At 38.7% G+C, this 18,361-nt stretch overlaps 1 protein-coding gene across 1 annotated transcript in view; it reads right to left on the bottom strand.

Moving 5' to 3' along the window:
- LOC145774942 (uncharacterized) overlaps positions 1-17,628 on the bottom strand; it is a 69,477-nt gene extending 51,849 nt beyond the window's left edge. The window contains exons 1-8 of the mRNA XM_082586233.1: positions 17,388-17,628; positions 16,695-16,793; positions 8,832-8,954; positions 7,136-7,255; positions 6,929-7,051; positions 1,801-1,866; positions 1,083-1,094; positions 675-716 (exon numbers count right to left, since the gene is read on the bottom strand). Coding sequence (XP_082442359.1) covers positions 675-716; positions 1,083-1,094; positions 1,801-1,866; positions 6,929-7,051; positions 7,136-7,255; positions 8,832-8,954; positions 16,695-16,793; positions 17,388-17,628 — 826 coding nt within the window. The remainder of the gene's footprint in view (positions 1-674; positions 717-1,082; positions 1,095-1,800; positions 1,867-6,928; positions 7,052-7,135; positions 7,256-8,831; positions 8,955-16,694; positions 16,794-17,387) is intronic.
- Between the last annotated feature and the right edge of the window lie 733 nt (positions 17,629-18,361).

An 18,361-nucleotide genomic window follows, 5' to 3' on the forward strand; every position in this document is an offset into this window, starting at 1 on the left:
AAAACATTTCCTTATAATATGTGTAACAATTAATATAATATTCTGCACACTCAATTACGATTACTAATATTTTGTAAAGGAATAAATATGTTGCAGCTGTGGAGTTAAATTTGGTATTAAACGCAAGTTTCGTGTTTTGAATGATACAACAATATTTATAAAACATATATTTAACCATTGCAATACCACAGTCGCAGAAACAAGCGCTGGTCGAACAATAGGTAGTTGAACAAAGTAAGGATACTGGGAATGTAGTGGATTCGCGTTTCTGTAAACTTGGGAGTTGAAGAGATTGAACAAACTGGAAAGTGGGGATTTTAGAGAGTAATGATATAGAGTTGAGATTTGTGAGATTGGAGATCTGAAGGATTGAAAGATTTGGAAGGAACTTAAAGTTGGCTATTAGCTTTTGGTGATTACGGGTTTGAAGTTTATGGTACTGGAGTTGTGATTTGGCGATCAATATTTTAGTATTGCAGTTTGAGGGCTGAAGATGTTAAATTTTGGATAGGGAAATAAATTATTGGGAGTTAAAGTTGTGGAAAATCCTCTCAAATCTCCAAATACCCCAAAATCTATACCTCCAATCCTCAAGTCACCAAATCTCAAACTATTGTGTGACCTACTCGATTAATTATTGTTCGACCAACTGCTCGGTAACGAAAAGCTATTACCATATGTCATATTCATCGATGGATCAAAGTGAAGATTAAATCCTGAAAATAAAAAATGCAACAAGTCGTCAAATCAGACATTTTTTGTTACTGTAAGTACAATGTCATGTAGATGTTGTATGGAAGATTGTAAGATAATGTAGCTTACGCATGTGCATACCAATTTTTACAGTTTGCGCAAAATCATAGTTTTAGAATAGACCTGAGTTGTTTCACCAAGTTTTATTACATTTTACTAAACCATTGATCTCAAATTTCTAAGTTTCATTGTCTAACTCAAAGTTAAACAGTATTTTATTTCATGCTTCTTTAACAACGTTGCTCATTTGCAAAGGATTAAAAAAAGTAAGAAGTAAGAAAAGTAAGAAAAAAAAGTAAGAAAAGAACATGCCATGTTTTATACCATACCTGTGTGTCCATCTGCAATGTCAAATTAATAAAATTGAACATGCTACAATAATTTTGTAATGAAATGCCTAAGCAAGACACCATAAACCGATAATGTAATGCAGTGGCATACACAGGAATTGTGTTTTGCTCCTTTCAAACATTAGTTCGCATGAACTTGCAAAATTTATAATCAAACAAAATTTTTAATTTTTTTAATAAACCTAAAAACTACAAGATAAATCAGTTAATCATAAATTTTCTGACGTGAATATGGAAAAGCTAAAAATAGATCAAAAAATGTTAATCGAACAAATAGCCAAAACATGGCCAATTGGCCATGGCTGTATTTTCAGCACGTGTTCATCAATTATACAGAAAATTGAAACTTCGTGAAAGCAAAACTGCAACGCATGCCTTCCATTTCCATAAAAAAATATTTAAATGAAAGTAAAATGTCAACAGCAAGTCTTTGCCTTCTTTTCCAGAACTTCACATTATGATTTCACATTTGACAGACCACTTACACACTACACAGCCACTGGCAGTGGCCATGGTGATGTATGAGAGCAGTGGGACTGCAAACGATTTGCATACCACAAGCAGTCCTATGCGAAAAATCACCGGATTGTTGTCAGATTATAAAGGTTAAATACCATGAAATCATAATTTTGTGTTGAGGATAATTTTAAAAGCTTAACTAAATATACATAATTTTACTTTGAAATCGGTTACTTACAGGTTCCTTTCTGCAGTGGACAAATGAGCAGTTGATCGATTATTGTGGAGGCAATCATACTGTCACCTACAACGGAAACAAGTAACTACTGTAAGGAATAGAAAAAGCTGTTAAAATTACTACACATCGGTCAGATGTAATAATATGTGACAATAAGCCTCGATAATTTAATTGGATGAGGGTACGACTTTTTAAAACCGAATAAAAGGCAGGATCAAGAGCTGGTTTAACTCTTAGAATGCTCTTCTGGGCAAAGCACTTCCAGGACATCATTTTATGTACGGGCACATGATGGATGAAACAATTCAGAGAAAATCATTTCCAAGAGCAGAAACTTTACTCTGTCAATCTCGTTGACCAGGTTTGTGTCAGTGGTTATTTTGGTTTCATTTTGAATTTAGAGCCATCTAGCCTACAAACAATAACGGGTCAAGGAGGGCGCTTAGTCACTGGCCTTTTACAAATCAAAAAAGCTATGTAATTTTTTCTGTGTAGCCAACAACATTTTCTCTCTGGCTTTGCTCGCTCAATCACATTTCCTTGGCCAACCAATGGCATAGAAGTCGCGTGTTTTCTGTAGTAGATATAAGGCCGGTGGATTTTATGCCTCAGACTGAGGAAATAGTAAACATGCCAAAGTTAAACCGATCGCTTACTCCACCATTGTCGTAAACAATTAAATTAACCTATCCAAGTGTTAATAAAATGTATCCTATAAAGTGAAATGTGTCCTGTGTATTTAGAAAATGTTTAGGTGGAGACCTTGAGGATGAGATAGGTATTCACAGAACTACGGGATGTCAAATCACCAGACACTACGAATCTATCACAATTTTGGGAAATTTAATCGTAAAACTGACATCCTAAAAAAGGAGGTTTAAACATTTGAAGCATGAAGCTTTATATTCTTGCGATGTATCTGAAGTTTTCTGAAAGTTGTTTTATCTTTCAATGCATAGTAATCTCAATCTCCTCTATCCATAGGATGTAGCGTTTCTTGTTTCCGTCTTGCAAGGTGTTGGATGTCAACGGATGTCCACTTTGTCTGATGGCATTTTTCCATGTCACCTGGTCCTGAGGGTCGACCGAAACCTTTTAGTCGCAGATCTCCCCCAATGTTGTCGAACCAACGCTACGTTGGAAGTCCTCGAGGGTTATTGTCATGTTTGTCAAAGGACTGGATATATTTCGGCCGCGCGACTATTCCATGTGTTGCACGTATCCGTACCAATGCAGCGTTCTCCATCTCATGGCATCAACTTGATGGATGCCAAGCCTGGATTTCAACTCTTCCATCATCACTCGACCAAACTGGCGCTTGGAATAAATACAACGTAGGCTACCGTGGCATTGTCGTTGCGACATGACTGATTTTGCACTTCGAACGGTGACCACAGATGTAGCATGTAGTAAAATACTCCTTCACACACATATAATATTATAAACGTGGCCGCAGCTACCGAAGAGCATATCCCTGTTTGTAAAGATAGGGTTGAGCTCACGAAAACTCTTCCAGACCGATTGTTTAATCATGTCACCGAGATAACAAGGCAGGTACGAAGTTGTTTCACCAGGGCAGTTTTTGCATTTTAAAAGTGAAAATTTTGCCTGAGAGGACCATAAATACCTAAACACTTGTTGTGAATCCACTTATTGCTTTGAGCGCAGTAAATGGAGTTTCTATCAATACCTTGCCGACACATACCACATAAAAATTTTCCATTTTCTTTGAGAATATTTTCTCTATCTTTTAGTTATTTTCAATTTAAGTTCTATAAATAAATTGTCACAATCTCATTGGAAGGTAATTTACATCTACCATATTTACATGTATATCATCATCATTCTCTCATACACATATTAGTTTACATATCATTTTCTACATAGTTAAAAAGTTGAAACACCAACCTTGGAAACACTTAAAAATGACTCTTCCATCTTGTGTACTATTACTGCGAAAGCACAAAGGACAGGTAAAATCTGTAGTAAAACAACATGTTATGCTTGCAAACAAGAGATATATTTTTTATTGACAATATGCTATCTTCATTCTAAATTCATTCAAAATATTAATGTGAAAGAAAAGAAGTGATTGCTTTTGAATTTTTATCCTTGGACTGAAAAAACTCTTTTTCCAATATGATATAGCGTATGAATTATATAATATCGTGGACATAGGCCTACCTAACTTGAAAGAATTATTCTTCAGTATTTTACTTCTTGCTAAAACCTTTTTAAACAGGCCAACAGACGAATTCTTTTCAAAGTTTTTAAGTAACAAAATTTTAAAATTACATTGATAGTTTTGTGCAAGACATAAATTTTCAGCAAACTTTACCAATTCAACCAAAATTGCCATTTTTGAAAGTTTATTCACGTAGGTTTAGGGCAAGATGTGTAGGTCTAAAGCCTATCAGACAGAACAAATTTGTAGAAAGTTTAAGTAATTATGAAATCATTTAAAATGTTTTAAATTTTAAGCTGAGAATTTTATTCGTCCATGTCTATATTATATGCATATACAGAAAAAGCGATAAATACTATTAATACCCAAAAAGTGCTCAATCCCAAGCAAAAAACAAGAACAGCAAATTACATCAAATAGCACGCAGTTACTATTTTCTAAAAACTTGAACGGACTGTTTCTCTTTTCATTATACAGTATGAAACTGCTTGAAAAATGTAAAATATTTCCTCTAAACTGGGTAGTGGATAAGTCATTTGAAGTTCGTCTGTTTGTGAATGCTATCCATAGCTATGTTGATAAATAATCCTTTTGGCCGGATAGTTATTTTCAGCTGGTGACTCCTCGTCTGCAATTGATTAAGTGAAAATTTTCTTGGCTTGAAACAATATAGAAAAAACACTTTGTTTTGGGAAATCTATTTGATGAATTCACACGCTTTAGCAAAACAGCCCTTGTTTTCCATCTTTAGCCCTTGTTTTTGATACAGCAGGAGGCAGGATATTCTAAGACCTCTGTACTTTTGTGTTTGAAATTTCGGACCCCTCTCCTCTGAAAATTACTTTTCGCGTTTAATTGCCTATACAGTATTGTATGGGCGTCAATTTTTGTTTATGGCATTTAAAGTTCAAATATTATTTGCTACTGTACTAAAACACATTAAATATGTTGCAAGACTGCCGCTAGTATTTCTCTAGGCTTGGTTTCATCGTAAAACATGGAAAAGTGGTTATTTTGGTTTGTGTGCATGACTACGCCCTGCGCAAAAGCGTGACATTAATCTAAACACATTGCATGAAGTTGGTTGTAGTTGAGACGCCGAAATTTAACACAACTTATCTCCAAAAATTACTTTTCAAAAAATAGTGTCGCTTTTAGCTTGTTTTGAGTGATTTAACTGATAAAACATCTTTGGCTTATTACTGCAAAATTTACTTCGATTTTGAACTTTGCTGGAGACACCATGCTATTGCATTGCGCATAGCTCACTGCTTGCAGTTGAGCACTTCGGAAAGGTTGGCGAAAGTGCCAATTTTGTGTCTTTCTAGGTCTGGTGCTGGGGGTTGCACGAAAACGGAGCTCTATATCGTAGCTCCGCCAGCAAATAATTGCCTGTTGAGCCCTGGGTGACTAGTATGACTAGCCGATAACGTTAGCTTATTGTTTTCGTTTTTTTGTTTTCATAATGCTAAATATAGTGCTGTTGCTGAGTTAAGCCTATGTCTGTTAATGGTTTCTCAAAATAACATCTTATTATTATGTCATTTATAAAAAAGATGTTCATTTTTTACTTTTTTTTTCACAATATAATTTTTTTAAATACCCCTTTCTTTAAAAAAATTATTATTTCATAATAAAATCTTATTCCCTATTTTAATTTTTCAAGATCCATCAGTGGAATCCAGTTGTTAAATTTTTCTGGATATCCCTTCCACTTTACCAAGGCAAGCTTCTTTTTATTATCCCAACGAATGATTTTTTCTATTCCAAAACTAGATTCAGGGGTTTGTTGAGTTTTTAATAATTCTTGTTCATAAAACGATCTTTGAATGGACTCACCACGCAAGTCTCCAATCATAAACGTGACTGGGCTTGTGTTTTTCTTAACTTCTACAAATTTGAAAATTTTTTCTATCCAATTGGAGGTGTAACCTTTGTCAAAAACTCAGGGATATCTTGACAATACAGGGTGCGAAACTCGAAATCTGCCCGTCCAATAGCGTCCCACTGAAGGGTTAACTATGCTGTCTACATCGTATTGCACAACGCCATGTTACAATACTGCGTCTGCATGAGAATGAGCTTTGCACTGGCTGATTTCACTTAATCGTTTCATTAAAGTGGTATTTGTTTATGTTTTTTTACAAAAGTACTAATATTTCTTAAGTTTAGTGCCTATTACATAGTAAAGTTACATAGAGAACGGAAAAAACAAGAAAAACAACGACTATGTGCGTATTATGCACGTTTATTCTATGAAAATGTTTACCTTACCAAGCCCACGCTCTGCGTTTGTTCGAGCTGTTAAGAATGCCACAGAGATGTCATTCGGCTTACAGGATGATGAAGCTTGTTCCATAGGCAACTATAACTTTGAATTGATTGTAAAAATTTTGTTTAAATTTTCGTCAAAAATTAACTAAAACGTTTGAACGCTCCCAGGCGCGAGGAACTCGCGAAGACTGCTCGAACAGTTCACAAGCTTACGAGTGGTAGTTCACGCAAGATTGCGAATATTTGAATTTATGTCATCACTTGATTGTGGTTACAGTTTGTAGCCGAGTTATAATATCTAATCATCCAATGATATGGATGTGCATTATTTTTGCTTTGTGTACATGCCCACCAAGTTAATGCACAATACGGCAATAGTCGTTGTTTTATTTTTGTTTTGTTCGTTCATGTAATTTTTTTGTATAATAGGCAATAAACTTATAAAATATTAATACTTTTGTAAAAACATAACAAATACCATTTTAATGACACGATCAAGTGAAAACAGTCAGTGCAAAACAAACATTCTCATGCAGTAACACGGCATTGCTCAATACAATGTAGACAGCATAATTATCCCTTCAGTTGGACGGGCAGATTTCGAGTTTCGCATCCCATAGTGTCACGATATCCCTGCAAAAACCCTATGAGTTGGCTATTGTTACTTACGAATTAATGTAGCTGTTATTGTAGTGGTAGTAGCTACAGTGGAGTCTGGAGTCAACGGCACAGTCGTTTCTTCTGGTAGTGTTGTAAGTGACGGTTCTCCAGTGGTGATTTCTTTGAAATACTCTGCAAATATATTGTGTGCAATTATACACTGCTTAGGTACATTTCTCTGTACGGGAATCCTATGAGTTGGCTATTCTCACTTACGAGTTAATGTTGCTGTTGTGATGGTAGTAGCTACAGTGGAGTCTGAAGTCAATGGAACTGTCGTTTCTTCTGGTAATGTTGTAAGTGACGGTTCTGCAGTGGTGATTTCTTTGGAATGCTCTGAAAATGTATTGTGTTCAATTATACACTGCTTAGGTACGTTTCTGTGTGCGAGCCCTTGTGTGCAGTGGCGGCTGGTGCTGTTTGTGAGCAGTGAGGCTGCAATCGATTTCACAGAGGGGGGTCTGAGGGGTCCTCCCAAGAAAAATTTGAAAATCGCATGAAATTTGGTGCGTTCTGAGCTTTTTAAGTGTTTTTACCCCAACTTTTGAAACAATGCATTCAAACTTTGTTGAAAAGTTGATGTATTCCTAAGCTGTATTTAAAAAAATTAACAGTAGCCTATTGCTTTGGAGACAACCTTTACTAATATTGAGCTTAGTCGACTAGCCTAGCCGTTGCTTACTCCAGCAATTTTTCCTCAAATAAGTTTATTTAAATTAAGGCTATTTTCATCTCGATTTACACAACTTCGAAGCTTGAGAAGTGATATGACCGTCTTTTCACCCCCATGTAGCCTACCTGTGAAATAAGTTTTGCATCTGTAGAAATCCAGCTTGAATTGAATTCACTGCAGGAGGATGACATTCTTGTACAAAATTTCAATAACATAAACTCCATTGCTAAAAATATGAATTTGTGCTTATTTGATATGCGGCCCTCCTGTAAGCATTATATTTTCCTCACTGGCCCTTGTGTTAAAAAGGTTGCCTACCCCTGCCATAGCACTTCCTATAACCTGTTGAATACCGTAACTCTACAGCTAACACTTCTACTTTCATGACTCATCGCTAATCTGCGAAACAAAAACTAACTATAAAAAGTCTGTAAAGTTATTCGGTTAGGTGGGGCTGTTTTCCATGCAGTCCCAACAGATTCAAAAATTGCTGTAAAATACAAAAAAGAGGTGGAGCTTCAAGGATAAGTATTAGTCAATCAGACACTTGAAATCCAGAATTTCGGGCTGCAAAGAAGTTTGCTCAAAGTTGATGTTGCCAAACGAAACTTTTAAAGTTTTTATTTTCGATTCGCAATTCATAAGTGAAAAAAGTAAACGGGTCGGAAAAACACAGAGGAAAATATATTTTCCCTCTTATCTTTCTTTCAGGTGGGGCTGCAACCCCGCAGCCCCATGGCACGAGCCGCCACTGCTTGTCTGAACCTTTTGAGTTGGCTATTGTTACTTACGATTTGTTGTGGCTGTGATGACAGTAGCTACAGTAGTCTGAAGAAAACAACATTGTCGTTTCTTCTGGTAATGTTGTAAGTGATTATTCGGCAGTCCTGTTTTGTTTGGTATTCTGTAAATGTGCTATATGACAATTACATATACTGCTTAGGTACATTTCTCTGTGTGTGAATTCTTGATTTCAATTAATTTATTGGTAACAAACTACATTCCACAACTACCAACCTACAGATTGCTTGAGCAAAAAATGAAAGAGGATATCGAAAATACCAATAAATTCTGTTGTGAAATGGCGTTATTATTGAATTAGTATAATTATTGCATATCGCCAAGGTTCTCCAACGGTGATTTCTTTGAAATACTCTGCAAATGTATTGTGTTCAATTATACACTACTTAGGTACATTTCTGTGTGTGGGAACCCTATGAGTTGGCTATTGTCACTTACGAGTTTCTGTGGCTGTTGTTGTAGTGGTAGTAGCTACAGTGGAGTCTGAAGTCAACGGCACTGTCGTTTCTTCTGGTAGTGTTGTAAATGACGGTTCTGCAGTGGTGATTTCTTTGAAATATTCTGCAATTGTATTGTGTTCAATTATACACTACTTAGGTACATTTCTGTGTGTGGGAACCCTATGAGTTGGCTATTGTCACTTACGAGTTGATGTGGCTGTTGTTGTAGTGGTAGTAGCTACAGTGGAGTCTGAAGTTAACGGCACTGTCGTTTCTTCTGGTAGTGTTGTAAGTAACTGTTCTGCAGTGGTGATTTTTTTGGTATAATGAAAATGCGTTACATGTCAATTATATATACTGCTTAAGTACATTTCTCTGTGTGTGAACTGTTCATTTCAATTATCTTTTTAACAGCCTAAATATGCTCATTCCGGGAGTAACTGGGGTGTAGTGTTGAGATTAGTCTCCTGTAAAGGATTAACGGAGATCGCCACGTGAAGGCTCTCAACATTAATTTATTGGTAACAAACTACATTCTACAAGATTGCTAGGAAAATGCAAAAGGATATCGAAAATACAACTAAATACTGTTGTGAAATGTCGTTATTATTGCGTTAGTGTTATTGCTATTGTGTTTCCCTTACTGTGTTTGTGGCTGGCTGATTGCTGCGTGATTCTGCTTAACTCGATGAGTCTGCTACTCACATTGTAGTGCAGTGGCCAGTAAGCATTGTAGTATGAGCACATCTTTTATTCATCGGCGTATGAGCAGATATTTCCAGGCTAGATTGGAGGGCAAGAAATCATCAGCCACTCAGCAGTCTCGTCACCCAGGATCCTCAGACCATGCGCACCGTGTGGAGGCCGGTGGGTTAGGCACTTAGGCAGTGGTGGATGACATGGTCTGCGATCTGTTCAGTGGCACCACACTCGCATTCTGATGAAGGAGCCAGGCCCCACGTTTGCATGTCCGAACAAAAGCGGCCGACGCCAGTTCGCAGGCGGTTAAGCCTGACCCACAGAAGCCTTCCGAAGGACATCCTCGGTGGGCGGGTATCGGCGTCGGATATGAAATCACGAAGCGTGGAGGTGTGGTTTTGCCACTCCGTGTTCCACATGTGGTTCGTTCAGTGTTGTCCTGCCTGCACTTAAACCGAGTTCTTCTGCGTTCTTAAGTAGTTGTTGTGCGGCAGGCACAAAGGGGTCATCTTTATTTGAGCCGCTGCTTGATATGTGGTGGTCGCTTGAATGTTGCATGGATGGGATAGTCTGGGTCCAGAGTGCGGCGAGCTAGAAAAATCGCGGCTCCTTTACGTCGTAGTTCAGCGGCAGTCCGTCGGAGTGGGACGCAGGCATCCAGTCACAATACGCAGTGCATCGTTGATGGCTGTATCCATGTGGTGTGTTTAAGAAATACGACACCAGACTGGTGCGCAGTACTCAGCGGTGAAATGAACAAGGGCTAGGGTAGCTGTACGAAGAGTTTTGGCACCAGCTTTCCAGCCGGAATCCGCCAATCACCTCAAAAAGTGCGACGCGTGTAGATAGTTTTTTGCGCAGTGACTCGAAGTGCCGACGGTACGTGAGTGACTTGTCCAAGGTTATGCCGTGGTAGGTAGGTTCGGCACAGTAAGGCATGTGCTCCCCATCAATGTTGATGTTTATCTCACGCTGTGCCTCCCGGTTGTTAAGGTGGAAGGCTAACAACACTGTCTTTGCCTTGCTGAGCTGTAGCTTCCATTTCTGGAGGTATGCTGATAGTGTTTTCATGTCTTTGCTGACGTTCCTCTCCACTGACTGCCAGTTTTCCGCTGCGTGCAGGAGTGCCAAGTCTTCTGCGTAAGCATATTTCCTGGAGATAGTGGGGGCAGGTCGTAGGTGTATATGTTGAACAGAAGAGGAGCGAAGATTGAGCCCTGTGGGACGCCATTTTTAAGTCGGCGTAGTCTGCTTTGACGTTCGCTCCGGATGTGAGGGTAAAACTGCCGCTTTGCACAAGTTCCATCATCATGTGGACCATGTGTCTGTTAGGGAGCAGACACAGTAACTTGCAAGTAAGGCAGCTATGTCATACGGTATCATAGGCAGCCATGATATCAACAAGCACTGCGCCAGCCTTCTTCTTAGCCGAGAAGCTGTCAATGTCTTCAGTCATAAGTATGACCTGATCCACGGTTGACCGTCTGTGTGGGAAACCAGCTTGTTCACGGGATACCTGCGGATCTATTATGGGTTCGACATGGGCGTAGATGAGTCTCTCGAGGATCTTGAATGCGATGCAGAGTAGTATAATTGGACAGTAGCTCTTCGGGTCCCTTGGCGGTTCTTCGGCTTCGGAACTGCATTCACAAGGGCTCTTCTCCAGATTTTTGGAATTATCAGGTGGCACAAACGGCAGGAGAGGAAGTCTTTTAACCATGACTTCAAGGAGGCAGCAGCATGGAGTATCAACAGACATAAGTGGTCAGAGTCCGGGGCTTTACCTGGCTTTATGTGCTGGAAGGCGGCGGAAAACTCTTCCGGGGTGAACTCACCGGAGATGTTGTCTCCGTATGGAGTTGTTACCCTCCAGAGGTCCGTCATTTCTTGTAAGACGGATTTTCCTAATTCAAGGTCTCTCGATTTGTATTTCCCGTTCTCCACGAGTTGTGAGGCGATGGAATTTGCTGAACGCACTCCAAGCTATGCGGCTAGAGTGCGTGAAGTCGATTGATTAAACAGATTCTGGCCAGCGCTTCTTCCTCTTTGAGTCCAGCCTTGCCAACAGGGCTATGGCTGAGCTGTTGGTGTCATTGCCCTGGAGGAAGACTTGGACAACTATTTTTTAGCTGTTTGAAATTTGATTAGATAATTACAGATATTCTAGTTTTTTACAAAATATACTAGACTTAAAATTAGAGCTAGCTAAGTTTTCGCAAACTAAAGTAGAATTTAAACTAGATTAGAATTAGTTTGACATAGTTGTCACATATCGTTTTCTATTTGGATAAAAACGCTAATATGGCAACTCTAGATCAAAGTGTCATTCCCTCATCTCTGCACCAAAGCCATTAACGTCGTAATAAAAGACAGTCTGATGTAGGTGAATTGATGAGTTAGTCAAGATTTTAATGACTTTGTTACTTAATTTTTTTTTCGCAACCTAAGCGATGGAATGACAGTATGACACTTTGATCTTGATCGTTTTATTACATTTTTCTTGCATGAGATTTCCTTTCATTTGCTGAAAAACGCTATTGGAAAAACTAGAACTTTTAGCAAAACTAGGGATTAGATTAGAACTAGAAATATAGTAAACAAGTTTGTACCATGTTAGATTAGAATTAGAATTACTAACGTATTGCGCTAATTCATCGAATTAGACAACTAGAATTATCTATTTGTACAAGTCTGCCTGGGAGGCGTGGATGAAGTCGGAGTAGAGGCTTTCGCACTCCTTATCTCAGCAGGGTATGTAGGTTTTTTGTCGGCCGCGGGAAATGGAGTGTTTTGCCGCTGATGTTGTTGCATCACAAAAGTCCTGGTAGGCTTCTTCCACGTTGTTGGTGTGTGGGGATGGGTGATACTGTGTGGCTTTGTTGGTGAGGAGGCTATAGTATTACCAGTTAGCCATTCTGAAGCTCCGTCGCTTAACAGACTTGCTCTGGACAGGCATTGCGAGCGTTGGAGCCGTGATGATCGATGTTGGAACCTGGGAAACTTCTCTAGAACACGTCTGTCCGGGTGGCAATTATCGGGGAATCACTCACGAAAGCCAGATCGGGGTTTGTACCAGTGTTCCAGCGCCCGGAGAGGAAGCTCGCTGAACCCTTGGGATCGTGTAGTAGGGTGAGGTTATTATTGACTGGCCATGCGGCCAGGCTTTCTCCATCGGTGCTGGTGGTGTTGTAGCCCCAGTCAACGTGGTGGCAATTAAAATCGCCAGCATAGATACTGGGTTGAGGGAACACTGGGATGACTGTTGGTGTTAAGCGTGAGGTTGGTGGCTTACAGACATTGATGATGTGGTAACCTGAGATGTCTATACAGAGCCAATCTCCAATTGGGCATTGAATTGATCTATTGGCATCCAGCTCAGTTGATCTTGGACAAACGAGGCGAGGCCGTGTTTCCTGCTGATTGTTGCGCCTGCGAGTGTGGAGTTGGGTAATACCAACTTATCTACAGATGTGCAGTAGGTCTCCCGGAAGAGAATAACGAGGGCCTGATGTTTCGTGGCCAGGTACTCGATGATGCCGAGCTTGCTGGCCGTAATGTCCTCGTTGTTCAGCTGCAGTACAGTGGGTAGTCGGTACTTTTCGACAGAGGAGCTGCCTTGCCCTGAGATGGGCGTTTCCCCATCCACCCTGCACTGAACCCAGGCCTGGTTTTCTCGGGTGGGACAAGCTTCGCTTCGCATATCCCTTTTCTGTCTTGAAGATATGGTACTGAGGGGAGGGACCACGAGAAGGTGCTTATTCTTCCCCCATTATAGATATTGTCTGTATATGTAGTATCGTTCTATTTTATGTTCCATAGTGAAAAATTTGCAACCAGCTTATTAAAGCCTAGCAAAGGTTAATTTAAACTAGATGTGTTTTATTACAATGCAGTATGTGAAATAAGCCTTCAAATTTTTTACAAAAGTTATCAGCCATTACTATTTACAAGTATGTAACCATAAGTAATTAAAATTTAGTAATGTCTCCAATATAAAACACATTAATCCATGGTTAATCACGACCTCGTAGACGCTTTTAGTGCAAAGAAAGATATTCCAAAATTATTCCAAATTAATAGTATAGCTTTGAGAGAAGTAAGCTAATTTTGAATACCATAGATAGGTGATTGATTACAGCTTAACGAGATTGCATTATTCCAGTCATCATTTAAACACGATACGCTAAACCAGGGATGTGTATACTTGCAGCACTGCTAGGACAATACACAATATACACAATACACATATCCAGCTTGGTTCGCGGGGCACAACTGGAAATATCTATTCATTACAATATGACGAACGTGCACGCAATAAATGACCAGGTAGATACCTCACGGCTACCTAGCCGAATGATGGGAACCGCAGAGAGATGCTCAGCGGATAAATGTTCACTTCTTGTTCACACACAACACGCGAGTAAATTAATTATTCAACTGTAAAACAGCAGCAGATTTGGTCTGGTTTTTCGGCTTGCGAACGTCCTAAAATTTGTTTTAGTTTTGCGCTGCGTGAGAGCGAATGGAATTAGTCTACCACAGATAAAATGTGACTGCAATCAAAAGATGTAACTGCAAGGGATGTAGGTAAAGATTGTTTTCTAGATTTCACACTGGTAGAAATTTTCATGTCGCCTAACAAAAAAATAATGCACTAGAATTACCAAGGTGTCCTATAGGAAACCGAGTCTTCTTTTATCTGCAATTGCCACTACGGATTAAGAGTTTTTGTTCTGAAATTCCTTGACTTTTAACAAAATTTAGTTGACATAATGTTACCGTGTTGCCCGAATAGGTTAATGTTGCAAAATAGGATAAAGAAAAATCGTTTGGCCGAGGCACACATTACAATACGGCCCTTTCCTCGGGCCGAAAAGTTAAAGCTTGAGGGCTCCACGGTTTGTACACCCATGCACTAAATTAATTGATAGCTAATAATAATTGTCATAAAACCGCATGAAAGTTATACTTAAAATCAGGGCTATTGAGAAGATATAGTTTGGGTTGAGGCACCAATGAGCTCGATTAGGCCTTAAATCAAGACACTTTGTTGAAAAACGATACATATCCAAAAAACACAAGGTGGGTCTTAAAATTTCCAGGCCTCTTGAAAAGGTTACTAAAATCATTCCGGGTCCGGCTCCAAAACTACTCCTAAACTCCTTGTCAACGCTACTGCTTAAAATCGCATATTAGACAACCTGCTATTCATTTATGTGGCCTACTGTATAGTAGGGCAGTGGAGTCGAAGTCGGAAGATTTCTGGCTTGCCCGGGGTCGGAGTCATTAAATAAAAGGCCGACTCCGACTTGATACAAAAAGATGAACAATAACATTTTTGTTTGCAATCTTTTCAAAATATTGTTTCATGTTTTCGGTATTGAGTTCTACAATAGTCTAAAACTTCACCGGAAAATAGAGGTGTTTGTTCTTGTTAGATTTTATGAAAGTCGCCGTTTCAATTTCGATCATAACTGAAAGTGAAATTAATAAAAAAAACAGAAATTTAAAAAAAACCCAATAACCTTCCAATATCTGGCAACACTGAAGCCGGAGTCGGCCAGTTATGAACAAAGGAGTCAGAGCCGTAAATTTTTAGATGTAATATTCAGTGGCGCCTGCAGAAGGGGAGCAGGCGGGGCATCTGCCCTCCCAATGTTTTGAGCATTATCTTTTTTATATTATTACATATTGTTATTTTTTTTTTAATATTTGAATCCCAACCTGAAGTCAACTGAAGTTGCAAGGGGGGGGAGGGGGGGGGTAAAATCTTTCTCTTTTATTTTAAACTTGTTCTTTTTGCTGCTGTTATTATTGCGATTTTGTGATTCTATTCACGTACTTCTCTTGCTACCTGTCACGTAACAATTGTTACCGGCTGTTCAGTAGATTGGCTCTTGCTTGGTTCTTGAGTGGTGGCAGTGCATACAGCAGTGGGTCATTCAATGTTTCAAGGATATAATGTAGATTTAACTCAACGAAGTTTACTAAAGTAATACAGAAAGTAACCAGTGGTTTGATGACTATCTCTGGGTGGAGTATTCAGAAGTTAAGGACGCCACATTTTGCTTTCCCTGTCGAGTTTTCAACAGCTTGGTATACGTTATACACTGTAGTTCAAAGTTTATTCTTTTAAACTGCAATTATGCTCTTCCAGTGTTAAATGATTTTTTATTTTTAATGTTTCTTTATCCTATCCACGAAGATTTCATGCGCAATATAATGACGATAAAGTTTAAAACACAAAATGAGCGAACAATTATATTGTATACGTATTAAGATGCAAAAACTGCAATAGGCTATGACGAAATAATGCAACTAAAGTCAACATGTTCCTGCGTTTATTAGACGTTAAAATACGTTTCACTTGTAGTAAAATTCTTTTCTCATTCTTTTATTTTTAAGAATATTGCATTGCCTATTGCCTTTAAATTGGAAGATTTGCGTCCCCACGAGCAAGATTGTGCATTTTTGTAGGGAGTTGTAGGGCTTTGAATCGATGTAAAATCAGCAGATTTAGCTGGCTGGGGTTTTAATTGATTAATTATTTTTATTTTCACTGAAGCTTGTTTTAACTCAGTGAAGCTTGTTAATACTGTAATAATAATTAACTTGAAAACTGTAGTAATCTCGCAAAAAAAGCAATCAACCTATGTCTCTAAAACAAAGTTTGTCTAATTCTAAACTAAACTGCATTAAAAGAGCGAGTTTTGCCAATATCAAACATTCAAATATCTCAGCCTGGAAATAGCAACAAGAAAACATAGAGACTTAGCTTTATTTCCGAAAAATGCCGAAGAAAACATGATCTTATCCTTTTGCTATGCCACCGGACAGCACCATTTTACAGGAATATTCATACCCACAATTTTGTTGAACATGCTTTCAGAATGCACCAAACTGAAAGTAATTTTTCATAAATTTCTGGGGGAGGCCCCCAGACCTCCGCCGCTACGTGTCGCCTTCTGCGAACACGCCATCGGGCTTCGCCCGCCGGCCATCAACAGTCAACACCCCCCTTTCAAAATTCCTGACTACGCTACTGTCTTGCACTGTCAATATTTTGCCCCCCCAATGTTGAAGGTCTGGCGGCGCTACTGAATATACTCTGTCTAACTACATCAATAAAAATATTTCTATAGACTATGTCGTTGATACTCACGTGCGGTTGTAGGTGCGTCGGGTGTAGTTGTCTCTGAAAGTCTATTTGCCACTTGCTCAGACAAATAATCGAGTCTGGTTGTGAAAGTCTTCATAAATTCTAAATCGGTTTTCAACTTCAAATTTTTGTATGACCTAGTTGTTATATTTATAACCATGAGTATCATTGCTGGTTGACAGCATATACTGTGGATAACATTTAAACAATATTTTATCAAATGATTCCTTTTTGCCTATGCCGTTCTTTTTTGTTTGTAAAAGCTTTCGTTTTCCACGTGATTGTTTGTAAGAATACTTTTCTTTAAAATCAGGTGAATGACTTTCGTAATTAAAATCCATTTTGGCCTGCGTTTGGGCTTTTTGATAATAAACACGAGTTGATGTTAGCAGTGGCTTACTATTTAAATGATAAATGTAACAAGTTGCTTATAATAAATTCAAAAAGTGAATTGTGATTGTTTAAAGTTCCAACAAAGATATTGACCGTTAACGGTATTGTAGCAAGAAGAGTTTCCATCTGAATATAGCTTGTGGTGTTCTATGAGTGTAGGCCTACCAATACCATACATCATACACGTAAACTACGATTAAATTGAAAATCGTTTGATTTAGAATGAAAGCAAATTAATAAAAATGAAAAAATACTAATTTTATGAAAACAATGCACTTTGAAACAATAAAATTAGAAACTTACCGTCAACCATTTCTGTAGCAATTTGTTGTATTTGTTCTTTCTTGCATTCATCGAGAGGCTTATTACCGCCATGATCATTGCTTGACTTAACTATTGTCACCGTCTCACCTTCGCATTTCGGTGGTTCAGACTCATTATCAGGATTGTAGGTTCTGCAAACAGTCACCCGCTCTTCATAGCTGTCATCAACTGAAAGACTGAGCGCAAGAGTCAAAGCTAAAGCGGGGTATTTCATGAACATGTTCGCTTTGAGCTGTTAAAATTTGTCCCGAAATTACGTTTTCTACTATAAGGTGGCCTTCTAGAACAGATTATTAAAATGAGCTACCAGGTCGATTCTTAGAAAAATACACCTGCAATCTAATTCACGTTCAATACTGAATTTCCATCAAACTCGCAAGGCACTTCCTTTGTTTATGATGGCTATCACGATCAGGTTGAATCTCCTTCACACCGCAGTTATTTTCAGAGTAGCAAAGCGAAACTTTTGTTTGTTTTTATTATGACTCGCATTCTCTTTGTTTCACTCAGTATTTTTGCCTTTATTTAATTTTTGTGCGACAAAAACGATCTTTTGATTTTTCTTGTTTGACTTCGCTTGATTTTCCATGACGTCATGCATTTTTTGGCTTGAAAGTCGAATTGCTGTGTTTCCGGTTTCGGCTGAGCCAAGTACGGTACTGTAGTAATGAACAACTGAATGCAACTAGCTAACACTAGCCCTACTTTTATTAAAAAATGTGTGCAAATCCCACAAGTAGAAAAATGGCTGCAATAGCTCAGTTGGTTTAGCGCCAACATCATGAACAATGATACATTAAGATAGAGAAACGCTGGTTCGAATCTAGGGGTGTGCGCTTGAGCAAGCATTTCAAGGACAGGCAGCAACATAGACGACACTTCAACAACAAGCTGGAACTTCACTGTCAATCTCGGTGACCGGGCTGCGTCAGAGGTTCAACTATTAGGCTTGC

Source organism: Aplidium turbinatum, chromosome 1 (assembly GCF_918807975.1).
Source record: "Aplidium turbinatum chromosome 1, kaAplTurb1.1, whole genome shotgun sequence".
NCBI lineage: Eukaryota > Metazoa > Chordata > Ascidiacea > Aplousobranchia > Polyclinidae > Aplidium > Aplidium turbinatum.